Here is a 13,593-nt window from a genome sequence, read left to right as displayed (position 1 = left end):
TATTATGTAGTTTACATTACTATATTCCCTATTTCCGTCTACTCTCGTGTTTTTATGTAATATTGCAGATTATTGCGGAAATGAGTAGATAATGGATCAAATCTTGACCCCAAGAGCTAAGATTAGGAAGGACATAAATATTTGACTCGGACTTGAAGTTTAGGATGAGTTTCAAGGTCTAAAGATAGCAAATGCATGGTTGCGTACAAATTGCAAAGCTTAAACAAGCAAAGAATCGCTTCACATTACTGCAGACTGCTTAAAATGGCTATATCTCGAATTCTAAATATGATAATTGAGTGATTCCATTTAGAGGTGAAAGCTTATCCTCTTATCTTTCCAACGCCGTATAGAACACCTGATTTGACTAAGTAACGAAGAAATGACAGCTGTTTTAAGATCGGTGCGCGCTGTAGAATTCGTCAAAATGCATTACTGTACAGCACCTTTGGTCGATCGAGTGGTCCCAGTAGTCGATTGACCACACCACGACTCTGACGTGAAATTAAAAGAACGAGAATTAGAAGCCCATTGCAATTAGGTTTTAGGAAATAAGAGTCATGTTAAACTCCTATATAACGTGACCTCATTCATCAGAATGAGGGGGAGGAGAATTCAAAAAAAAGACTCTTCTTACAGATTCAATTTTATTGTTTCAATTATCATTCATTCATTAGTTTAGTTTTCAATAAAAGTTCTTTTTGCATTCGGAATTGCTTCCTGCCCTTTTTAATTCGGTAATCCTCTTTTAATTTCAGTCTACTTTAATTCTTTTGTTAGATTAGAATTGATAGAATAGCATCCCAAACCCTTAATTCAATTATTGCAAGTCTATTATTCAATTACGTTAATTATGCCTTCTTTAATTGTTGTTATCAATTTCGTAGTTGTTGTTAAATTTACCATGAGCAGCTAAATTCACCCGATAAGATGTGAGGAGATCTGTAGTGTAGACGGCGTAGAATAGGTAGACCTGAGTCGGGGTATGGTCGATCGACTGACCTTGTTGGTCGATCGAATGTACCGTTGGTCGATCGATCGGCTTAATCGTCGATCGATCGATCGTGTGTTAGATTAGCACCGTTTCAATGTTTTAATTGCAATTTTAACGACGAGACCGAGAGAAGACTTGTTAAATTCTTAGGAATTGACCGACCCAGAAGATCGAGAGATAGGGAAGGGAAATAAACTAATAATTGAAACGACTAAATTGCTAAGATCGAAAGATAAGTAATTTAGGCTTTAGGAATCACTTTTCGGGGCGAGAGTTAGTATTAGTGAGACCTAGGGACCAGTAGCATAGGCTGAAAGGCGCTTCTTGTTAAGTTGGACCGAGAGGACTTCTTATTTGCCCATCTACATGATTTTTATCAAACTTACCTAGGATTACCGCCGTCGTAGCTACAGTGAACCGATCGTTTTAGCTCCCTTTTAGTCATTGTTCACATCCTTTTACTTTATTCGCATTTTTATTCGCTTTAATTTTAGATTTATTTTATTTTCAATCATTAGTTATAGCTCAAAATCAAACTCCCCACCCCCCCCCCCCCCATCACTTATAGACTAAATATAGGCAACTAATAATTCCCTACCTCCCTGTGGTTCGACCCTGCTTACCACTAGCTTGTGTTAGTAGTATTTAGGTTATAAATATTATTTTTGATACTAAACGACGGTATCAAACTTTGGCGCCGTTGCCGGGGAGGCAGCGCTAGTTTAAGTTGTTCTTTTTTATTTTAGTCTATTCTCTTGTTTAAGGAACTTACGTTCCTTAAACTTTTCTCACATTCTTTTTGTAGTTTTATCTTATGCGCAGGTCACAACTTGGTGAGCTATTTCCACTAGATCTCGAGTTAGAGAAGACTTTGCGGGTTAAGAGGAGATTATTTCAAGAATTACCGACAGAGGAAGAGCTGAGTACTTTACCTTACTATTACGAGAACGAGCTGTTTGAAGACGGTCAACCATCATCCCCAGCTTCTATCTCTTCAGCTGATACAATTACATCTCCAGAGATGGCTCAAGAGGCGAGTATAGCGAATCATTCCGAGCCAAAAGCTGAAAATCTTTATAAGGGATTTACTTTACCAGCTGGTACCACTAGAGGGTTTGAAGCAAAACCATCCTATATCAATCTGGTCGAGAGGAACCAGTTTGGAGGAGCTGCAAATGAGGATGCTGCCAGGCATATGGAGATATTTGTTGATTATGTCTGTTCTATCCCTCCACCTGAAGGCGTTACTCAGGACCAGATCAAGGAGACTATGTTCATCTATTCACTCCGAGATGCTGCAAGGGAGTGGTATAGGGATCTGGATCGTGTTGCTTCAGGTATTACAGATTGGAATTCGTTGGCCTTGGCTTTATACAAGAAATATTATTCTGCGGCCAAGACAAATGCACTTAGAGCTCAGATCACGAGTTTTAAGCAAGGACCTAATGAAGATTTTCATGAAGCTTGGGTCCGATTCAAGAAGCTAGTTCTCTCTATTCCGCACCATGGGTTTGAGCAATGGTTTTTGTGCAACCAGTTTTATAATGGTCTTTATGATGATCAGAGAGCTATCCTAGATGTTACAGCTAATGGGAGATTTTAGGAAAATAGCGGTGAAACAAAGGGATGGAAAACCATCAAAGACATGGCCACCAATAAAGCTGAGCATGGAAACTCTAGGGGAAATCAAAGGAGAGCTGTTGAATCTCCTGCCGTAGCTGCATTGGAGGCTCTTACGGCGAGATTTGACAAGTATGAGTTAGGAGGAGCTTCAAAGGGTGGTATTTATCAGGTAAATGTTGTGTCAGACGGCCCTTTTTCATGCAAGATATGTGGAGGATAAGGACATGTTGCGGATTTCTATACCAGTTCCAATGAGGTTTGTGCTGCTTTTCAACATTATAGGCAGACCAACACCTACTTTGATCCTTCTAATGTGCATCCAAATTTGAGGTGGAATAGCCAAAATATTCTTAATCCAAACTCACCTCGAAGCGTGAGTTAGAATATGTGCCCCCTCATAAGCGGTAGCAACCATATCGAAACCACCCTATGTACCTCGGCGAAGAAAGCAGCTAGTTTCAAAATTCTGAGGCTTCTGAGTTTAAGAATATGTTTTAGAGCTTGACGGGAATGCTGCAGAAGGAATCTCAGGCTAGAAGGCTAGTACAAAGATGTTGGAATCTCAAATTGCCCAGTTAGCCAATAAGTTTGCTACTAGAGCTCCGGGGCAGTTAACGTCGCAGCCGGACCAGAAGAAAGAGACCCTGAATGCAATCACACTAAGGATCGGGTCTACCCTTGATGGACCCGTTACTGTAGGGGATGAGCCCGAGGAAGTTGTGGTTGAAAAAGGTGTAAAAGCTGCTGGAAAAGGAAAGAATAATATGAGTGAGAAAAGACGAACAACAGTATTCACGGTCGATCGACCGCCTTACCCAGTAGATCGACCACCCCTTACTCTTCAGCGACAGTTTCTGATCCTTCTGATCGTTCTGGGAAAAAGGAGATCATTCGATCGACCGACCCCACTGGTCGATCGACTGGTGATGATGCTGATGTTGAACCCTTTCGTCCTCTAATGCCAGATAACTTGAGGGATCTCTTGTTTCGGGGTAAGACGACCCCGCGATTTTTGAGGGAAACTCCCAATGCTGACGGGACATTTCCGGATCCTAAATATGACCCAACATCAGTCAATGGTTCATTTTTGATGCGGCCTGAGGCGGGTACAAGCTATAATAAAGATAAGGTAGTGGATTTCCAATATAAGTCCAAGGATGTCGGTACGAGAGATGTTGAGGAGAGGTCTAAGCTACTTTTGACAGCCCCTTATCCAGAGAGATTAGTGCCGACCAAGGATCAGGTATCATTCAATAAATTTAAAGATGTTATTCACAGTTTGAATGTGCAAGTACCTTTTCTTGAGTTGGTTAATCAAGTGCCCGCTTATATGAAATTTATGAAGCAATTGTTGACAAAAAAGAGGTCACTTGAACCTGTGCAGTCGGTAGCTCTCACTGAAGAGTCTACCTCTTATTTGACTCACACTGCTCCACATAAGCTAGCTGACCCTGGTAGCTTTTCTGTTCCTTGTAATATTGGTACCTTCTCAATTGAGAAGGCATTATGTGATCTAGGAGCTAGCATTAGTGTCATGCCATTGAGTCTAGCTAGGAAGTTGGATCTGACCAAGTTTGCGATTACTAATATGATCGTATCGGATGGCCGATCGTTCGCGGTTCAGGCCAGGGGTCTTAGAGGATATTCATGTGCAAATAGGAAAGTTCTTTTTCCCTGTTGACTTCATTGTCCTAGATATACCCGAGGATGCTCACATTCCTATCATTTTGGGTAGACCATTTCTGCACACTGCCGGTGCAGTTATTGATGTTGGACTGAGGACACTTACCTTTAAGGTGCGCAAGCAATCCACTGTTTTTGCCCAAGCTGCTAGAAAGAAAGATGTCATGTGGCCCGTTACTTGCAATGCTATTAAATCTTATGTTGTGATTCCTGCTTTAGTACCTGTACCTATTCCTGCTATGACACCTCCGCCCCAGATTGGGAGCAACATGGAGGGAGATTCTGCTGTATTGGATGTTTCAGGAACTGGTTTGGGGAAAGAAGAGCTGCTTGTTGCTCCAACTGTGACAGAGCCCATTGTTCAGAGAGGCGGTTTGGGATGTCTGAGTTACGGGACTGATGAGGAGCCCGACGAGAAAGAGCCAGTCAAAGTTTTGGAGTCTGACCTGGAGTTTGATGAGCCAGATAATGCCCATGTATGGGAAGATGCTAGAGATGATGATCCGCTGAGCGTCCTAAACGACGGAGTAGAGTGGAGTCATGCTGAGAAGATGAGCACAGTGGAGGGCACTTCATGCAGCCAGAAGCCATGGTCGGAGCTATTCCGCAGTTTTCGCGGATGAACTATTTATTTTCTTGAGTTTTAGACAATTTATTGCGTTTTAAGACTATTTACTGCTTTGGTTTGCGCGAGACCTCGCTTTATTTGGTTTGCATTTGGGTTTAGCGCAATTTTGGGCACGTTATTATGTGCAATTTGCAGGTTTTAGACCAAGTTAACTCAATTTATTGAGTTAATTCGAAGAAAACGAAGTCGTCAGGTAGAGCAGTCGATCGACCAGCACCATCGGTCGATCGACTGGGCAGAGGTTCCATGAGTTTTGTTCCAGTTCCTCTGGTCGATCGACTACCACCATTGGTCGATCGACCGCCTCTACTACTGTTCCTGTTGTGGCGATCATTCCCTGCTGTGTTTGGTCGTTTTGTGGATCGTGAATGGGAGTTTTAGGGAGTTTTTCTCTATATCTTTTTCCTCTCACATTCATTTATCGCTTTCTTCTGTTTTATTTTCTTTGCGCATTTTTACCGCTCCCTCTTTTTATTCTCATATAATGCATGGTATTCTGTATTTTCAGGTATTTATTGGTAGCACTGCTGGCTACTGAAACCTCCTAGCTCACGCTGGTTTGGGGAGGTTTCCTTATGCGCTTAAAATCTTGTGAGTTTCCGAGTTCCTTTTCATGTCTTATTTAGTTATTTATCGCAAAAATCCCATTTCCCTTTTGTTTCTTTTATATGATTTTGCACAATGGGGACATTGTGTGATTTGGTTTGGGGATGGGTTTTGCGTTGCATTTGCATTGTTTTTATTACACGTTTATTGCATTTCTGCTTGCATTGTATTTATTTTCTATATATACAGAATTCAAAAAACATTGAAAAAATCCCAAAAATTCAAAAAATTTCACGTTTATTTTAGCATGTAGGTCGAGTCGGAACGGTAGTATTTCAATGATGACATTGCATTTTCAGCTGTTTATGCCTAAGCCGTGCTTAATTGACATGTTATTAGTAGAATCACATATGCATACCTACGAGTTTTTGTTAAATTATTTGCTGAATTTGAAATTTGACTTTGAATTTTGGCAAACTACATCATTTTCTGAGTCTTAGAGCTTTATAACTGGTGTCATCCATGACCAGTTTATTTAGGATGTGAGTAGTTACTCCTTATGAGGCATGTTACATAAATTTGCATAAACATGAACTTGATCTGCTTAGTACCTGTATGCTTTCGGGTTTGTGGTTTGTTGATACATGTGGTAGAGGTATTTCCTTTATTCCGTTTTACCCATGAGCCCCTCATAGCCAAATTGCCTATTTTGTCCCAATTAGCTAAAATCTATAATCTATCCTACCCTAGCTGAGCTAGTAAAGGTAGCAATTTTGGGAATGTGTTGTTTGCGATGTGGTTATTAATTCTCATTATGAAATGTTGGATGAAAGAATGAAGGAGGAAATAGAGTTGAAAAAGGAAAAGAAAAAGAAGAGAAAAAAGAAATATGAAGAAAAAAAGAATTATGAAAAGAAAGAAAAAATCATATACGGAAAACTGGAATAATATTCTGCTGTGATTTTTGCTCCCTTGTTATATTTGTATCCTATGGGGAGTTGACGATATTTTGGTGATTAGTGAGTTGTGTGCATCCAATTGGCACTGTTTTGTATTGATTTATTTTTGAGTTTGAAGTTGGGATGTTCCTAGATTTGGTGTTTAGTAGTTGCCAGCTTGGCTTTTAACTCCTCTTATCCAAATTCAACTTAGCCCCTTCTTACCCATTACCTCACTTACCCATTGATATATGATTTAATTCCACCGAATTTCCCTTTTTCTTTTACGCATTCCGACTCATATCGAGTCGGTTTCATATGTCTTTCCTTGTATTTTGTGCCCAATCCCCGTACTTGTGATTTGGTGTATCCTTTTGCAGGAATCGAGTCGAGTATAGAGGATTTGGGGCAAGAAAGGCATCTCAATGCCTTTACATGAAGAAAAGGAGGAAAAGAAGTTGAATATAGTCCTCTGCCGGCAGGCCGGCAAACGGCCCACCGGTAGGGGATACTGCTGTAAGGAGAAAAGGAGGAAAAGAAGCTAGCAGATGTTCTTTGCCGGCAGGCCGGCAGCCGGCCAACCGGCAGGGAACACAAGCCCAACACTTAGGATTTTTGAAGAATATTTTTGGCTGAGAAATTGAAGAACTCGCTACCGGCACAGCTGGCCGGCAGCCAGTCAACCGGCATGGAGCAACAGCTCTTGAAGAAATGAAATAAGAAGTCAAAGAAGGAGGATTCTTTGCCGGTAGGCCGCCAACCGGCCCACCGGCAGGGAAATACACGTCGTCTATTTTTCTCAGCTTTTGAAGATGTCGCTGCACCGCACAGGAGGCCGGCAGCCGGCTGGCCGGCATAGGATTACGCAGCATGCAAATGGGCTATTTCTCATTTCCTCCCTTAATCCAATGAAACACTATATATACCCCTTCCCTAATCAATTCTAGAGACAACCCTAGATCTGAAAACTTTCCCTAATTATTGTAATCTTTCCCTAATCAAGCTTTAATCTTTCCATAATTATTATTAATTACTTAGTAAAAATAGTTAGTGTTAGTGATTATCAATTGTTTACACTTGGTTTTTGGGATTGTATTGAGAGATTTTGGAGGATTTCCTTCATTTATTCAATCAAAGCAATCATCTTTACTCTTGTTGGTACATCTCTTCTCTTATTCACTTGCTTAATCAATTGTTTACATTTTATTTTGCCTCTTGTAATTGTTTGAATTTTCACCATGTCATCTCTTTTTGTTATTGGTTCTTCTCTATTTGTTTGTTTGAACAATTTTGATATGAGTGAGTAGTATCCCTTCTAGGGTTTAGGGGGAGTCTAAATGGGATTATTAGGCATGATAGTTTGATTATTTTGAGTCTTTGGTGAAATATTTGTCTTTCTTAGTATTGCATACAAGGTGTTTGATGAATTGTGTGAGTGAGAACTTGTGCTTTTTGTCTTAGTTGCTTAATTCCTCCATTAAATAAGAGTTTGTGGTGGTCTTGTTGCATGCTTAGAATGGTGTGTTGCTTAATGAGAGTTGGTAATCACCTTTAGGATAATCAAGAGATTGATTTGCATCCTAGGATAAACCCTCACCTTTGACTCCTTGAATTGACTTATTTGCCTCTTAAAACCACTTGGATGAACCCGAAAACCCTAGCCTTTAATCAATCGTATACACTTTCTCTTAATTGCTTGCATTAGTTACAACTAGTAGTTTAAGCCAACTCCTTTTCTTTCATTTGCGACTAGACTAGACTCCTATTTAGACTAAGTAGAAACCCCTCCATCCTTGTGGTTCGACCCCGATTTACGCACTAAATTGGGTTATATTTTGTTGATGGTAAGAGACTTGACCCTATCACTAAATCTTACTCATCAAATGGCGTCGTTGCCGGGGATGACGTTAGGTTATATTTAGTTTATCAAGAGTCTTAGCTTTAGTCTTATCTCACTTGTTAGTTTGTTTTAGTAGTTGTGTGTTTCATTATAGAGTGTGTGATTTCTTGCCTTCCCCTAGTGTGTAAAGACACTAGGAGACTAACGGTTTATTGAGTGCATGCCTAGAAGGAACCACCAAGCTCTACTCTTCAATTCCGACCCCGAGAGGCTTTTTAGGACCTTGAGGACAAGGACCCTTGATAGAGTTCAGAACCCTCCACGGGCAAACATTGATCAACCAAATTCACACACCCCACAAAATATTGATACCACATCCACACTTCAACCAAACATCACAATTGAGACTCTAAGAGAAAACCCTTTTCATAACTTCCCTTTTCCAAATAACCCACCTCAATCACCACCCCCTCATACACCAGATCCTCCACCACAAATGGCTCTACGAGACCACAAGCGGCCTAACCATAATGATTCATGTAACCCTATTAATTTTGGCACCTTGGCCCCAAACAACTTTGAAATGCATCCCGCCCAAGTCGGGTTGATTGAGAAAGATTTGTTCGGGGGGCATATTGAAGAGGATGCCCATGCTCACCTCCGGAAGTTTAAGAGGAAGGTTTTAATGATGAAAAAGAATGAGGTGTCCGAGAACACCTTGGGAATGATGTTTTTTCCGTTTTCATTGACGGGCAAGGCGGACCGGTAGTTGAACATTCACCCCCCGGATAACTTCACGACATGGGATGCCTTTGCTAAAGCATTCATGGCCAAATATTACCCTTCATCAAAGACCGCAATGCTCCATAATGAGATTCATACATTTCAACAAGAAGACGGGGAGTCTTTAGGTGAAGCTTGGGACCGATATCAAGACTTAATAGCAAGTTGTCCTCATCATGGAATCCCGGAATGGTACATCACTCAAACATTCTTTCAAACTTTGCTACCGAGGACTAAGGAGATGGTAAATGCCTCCACGGGGGGAGGATTTGATCACTTTAATGATGAAGAGGGCACGGCATTGATCAAGAAAATGGTAGATTCGGAAGCAAACTATGGTTCTAGAGGAAACATGCTAAGAAGGAATGGCAAGTTCCCTAAGGAAAACCCCTCCAACTCCGAGACAAATGCCAAGTTCGACTTACTCACAAAACAATTTGAAAAGTTTCAAAGAAATCAAGTGGACCAAGCCGCGACCTCACATGGGCCACCCATGGAGGAAGTGGTTCAAGCTTCAAGTTGTGAGCTTTGTGGAGGGAGCGGCCATACCTATGACTTGTGTGCCAACAACTATACCGGTGGCTATGAAGAGAATGTTCAAGATGTTATGCTTTCCAAAGCTATAACAACAATACAAGACCACCCTACAACAATCCCAATGTCTACAACCCAAACACCAACTTCTACCATCCCGGTTTGAGGAACCACCCCAATTTTAGCTAAAAAGTACTAATGTTCAAAACCCACAACACCTTCAACCACAAGCCCCAAATAATCCACCCGGTTTTTCTCAACAAAGGGGAACATTCCCCAACCAAAGGACTAACCCTGGAAATCAAAACCAATGGCCAAACAACAATCAAAACCAAAACTATGGTAACCAACCACAAGGGTACCAAGATTTTGGTGGAAATCAAAGCAACCAAGGGTTTTACCAAGGGAATCAAGTGAACCAAGCAAATCAAGGATTTGGGCAAGGGTATGTTCAAGGGTCTCAAGAACAAGGTCAAGGATCAAACTTCAACAACAATGGTCCTAGATCTAACTTCCAAGGGGGACAAAATAAAAACCAAGGTTCCAACACTCGGTATGACTATGGGTTCCCTCTACCCATAGACAACCAACCTTATCAAGAACCCCAAGGGGAGCTCCCCCAAAATGAACTTTTGAAGATGATAAAGAACATGCAACTTCAACATAGTCAAGAGATGGCTAATTTTGCCAAGGCAACCCAACAAGAACAAGCAAACTTGAGGGCTACCTTCCTTAAAGACATGAGAGAAATAGAATCAAGGATGGCCTCTCACGATATGGCTAACCCTCAAAGGCCGCCCGGTGGTCTATTGGCCCAAGGACAAAGTTCCAAGGATGCCTCAAATAGCCACCATGATCATGCGGTAGTGTTAAGGAGCGGTGTAGAGCTTGAGGACCCCTACAAAGACCTTGAGTTGGAAGTTGATGAAGAGCCCAAGGGGAATGGGTTGGGAATGAATGGTGAAGAGAGAAGCTCGCCCATGGCATCGTCGACTAAAGTTAGTGAAGATAAGAAGGGGAAGAAAGCTTGTGAAGATTCGTCAAGAAGTGGAATTCAAGTGGATAAGGATGTTGATGGATATGTGGAAGACCTCCCTTATGAGGAGGAAGCCATTGAAGAAGTACCTTTGCAACACTCTAAGAAGTTAACAAAGAATTCGGCTCCTCCAAAGGTATCTTCCGATTCTCAACTTGTTCCTAAAATTTCTTACCCTTCAAGAGCCATTAAGAGTAGGGAAAACCTTAAGTATGCCAAGTTTTGTGATATGCTTGAGAAACTTGAGGTTACCCTACCCTTTACGGAAGTGATTATGAACATGCCAACTTACTCAAAGTTTTTAAAAGACATTTTGACCAAGAAAAGAGTCTTAGGTGACCAAGAGATAGTGGCTATGGAAGAGGCATGTAGTGCTCATATCCTTAACAAAATGCCTACTAAACTTGGTGACCCGGGAAGCTTTTCAATCCCATGTGTAGTTGGTGGTGTTCCTATATCAAGAGCTCTTTGTGACTTGGGAGCAAGTGTGAGTCTTATTCCTTTGAAAGTTGCAAAGAGGATTGGCATTCAAAACCTTGCTCCCACTACCATGACTCTCCAATTGGCGGATAGGTCCGTCAAGCGCCCTATGGGGGTGCTTGAAGACGTACCTGTCAAGGTGGGAAAGCTTTTAATCCCCACCGATTTTGTTGTCCTCGATATTCCGGAGGATAGCCATACATCCATCATCCTTGGTAGGCCATTCTTGGCTATCGGAGGTGTTCTTATTGATGTCAAGAATGGGCTGCTAACCTTCCAAATTGAGGGCAATAATATCGAATTTAACCTCCCGAATTTGATGAAAGGACCGAGGATGGAAAGATTGAGCACTATTGAGTTGATAGATGAGATAGTACATGAAGTAGCCCGTGAAGAAGCGGAGATGGAAGAGGTTTTTCAAATCTCCTTGCATGATGAGGCTATGAAGGAAGATCATGAAGTTGATGAGGAACTATCGAAGAAAGTGGAGGGTTTTCTCCCTCCAAAGGTACAACTCAAACCCCTACCTCCCTCACTCAAGTATGCTTTCCTTGATGAGGGGGAGGCTTACCCGGTGATCATAAATGCTAACTTAAGTGAGTCCCAAGAAAAGAAGCTTTTGCAAACCTTGAGAACTCATAGAGGGGGACTTAGGTATAGCATTGATGACATCAAGGGCTTAAGCCCGAGTTTGTGCATGCATAGAATTGTTTTGGAAGAGGGGAGTCAACCCAAGGTAGATGGTCTTAGGAGGATAAACCCTAAAATGGACGAGGTAGTTAAAAATGAAGTGTTGAAATTACTTGAGGCCGAGATTATCTATCAAATAACCGATAGCAAGTGGGTTAGTCCGGTTCACGTGGTACCAAATAAAGGAGGGGTACAAATGGTTGAACAAGAGGATGGGACCACCCTACCTACTAGACCGGTGACCGGGTGGCGCATGTGTATCGACTATAGGAAACTTAATGCCGCCACCCTTAAAGACCATTTCCCGATTCCCTTTATAGACCAAATGCTTGAGAGGCTCGCGGGCCATGCATACTATTGCTTTCTAGATGGTTACTCCGGGTTCTTCCAAATTCCCATCCACCCGGATGACCAAGAAAAGACAACTTTCACTTGTTCAATAGGAGTCTATGCTTATCGTAGGATGCCATTCGGACTTTGCAATGCGCCCGGCACCTTTCAAAGGTGCATGATGGCAATCTTTTCGGACTTTCTAGAGAAAATCATGGAAGTTTTTATGGACGACTTTAGTGTCCATGGGGACTCGTTTGATCATGGTCTTGAAAATTTGACTAATGTGTTGAAGAGATGTGAGGAGCACAACCTCGTCCTTAATTGGGAAAAATGCCATTTTATGGTAGAGGAAGGGGTTGTACTCGGTCACGTTGTCTCTAGTAGGGGTATTGAGGTTGATGGTGCTAAGGTTGCCGTTATAGAAAACTTGTCACCTCCTTCCAGTGTAAAGGGAGTGAGAAGTTTTGTAGGACACGCCGGATTCTATAGGCGTTTCATTAAAGATTTTTCAAAAATAGAAAAACCATTGACCTCATTACTCCTCAAAGATGCCCCCTTTGTGTTTAATGAATCTTGTCTTGAGGCTTTTCATAGGTTGAAGAGAGCATTGGTCACGGCCCCAATAATCCGGGCTCCGGATTGGAGCCTCCCCTTTGAGATAATGTGCGATGCTTCGGACTTCGCGGTTGGTGCGGTACTTGGGCAAATGGTGGATAGGAAGCATCATGTGATATATTATACAAGTAAGACCCTTGACCAAACACAATGCGGGTATTCTACAACCGAGAAGAAAATGTTAGCAATTGTTCATGTCGTGGAAAAGTTTCGACAATACCTTGTTGGGTCTAAGGTGTTGGTTTACTCCGACCACACCGCCTTGAGACAATTGATGGTGAAGAAGGATGCTAAACCCCGACTTTTGAGATGGGTACTACTCCTTCAAGAATTCGATCTAGAGATTAAGGACAAGCCGGGATCCGAAAACCTTGTTGCGGATCATCTATCGAGGTTAACTAAAGAGTCCCGAGGGGATAAAGACGATGGGGTCCCTATTGATGAATGGTTGCCCGACGATTCTATCCTTGCTATTACCCATTCCACCCCTTGGTATGCGGATATAGCCAATTTCTTGAGTTCTAGCTTTATCCTCGAAGAATTTGATAACCAAGCTAGGAAGAAGTTGAGATATGAATCAAAGAGATATGTGTGGGAGGACCCTTACCTCTATAGAAGGTGCAATGATGGGATTTACCGGAGATGTGTCTCTTAAGAAGAAGGTCGTGCAATTCTCCAAGCTTGACATGCCACCACTTATGGAGGGCACTTGTCCACATCTAGGACCCAAGCTCGGGTTCTTCATTGTGGCTTCTATTGGCCCTCCTTATTCAAAGATGCATATGCCATGGTACACTCTTGTGATTCTTGTCAAAAAAGAGGTAACATTGGAAGGAGAGATGAGATGCCATTGAACAACATTTTGGAAGT

General features: G+C 41.9%; 1 protein-coding gene and 1 non-coding gene across 2 annotated transcripts; one reads left to right on the top strand and one right to left on the bottom strand.

Annotated features, from left to right (window-relative positions):
• Positions 1–9,111: 9,111 nt before the first annotated feature.
• LOC141658201 (small nucleolar RNA R71) lies at positions 9,112–9,218 on the bottom strand. Its single transcript, XR_012549101.1, has one exon. It is a non-coding gene; the product is annotated as a small nucleolar RNA R71 (small nucleolar RNA).
• Positions 9,219–10,243: 1,025 nt separating this feature from the next.
• Positions 10,244–13,378, top strand: LOC141655296 (uncharacterized). The gene is made up of 4 exons (XM_074462382.1): positions 10,244–10,741; positions 10,904–11,224; positions 11,345–11,593; positions 12,401–13,378. The coding sequence occupies exons 1-4, from the start codon at positions 10,244–10,246 to the stop codon at positions 13,376–13,378; spliced, it is 2,046 nt and encodes a 681-aa protein (XP_074318483.1).
• Positions 13,379–13,593: the final 215 nt, after the last annotated feature.

This window comes from Silene latifolia, chromosome 5 (assembly GCF_048544455.1).
Source record: "Silene latifolia isolate original U9 population chromosome 5, ASM4854445v1, whole genome shotgun sequence".
Classification (NCBI taxonomy): Eukaryota; Viridiplantae; Streptophyta; class Magnoliopsida; order Caryophyllales; family Caryophyllaceae; genus Silene; species Silene latifolia.
This window is presented reverse-complemented; position numbering and strand designations above follow the sequence as displayed.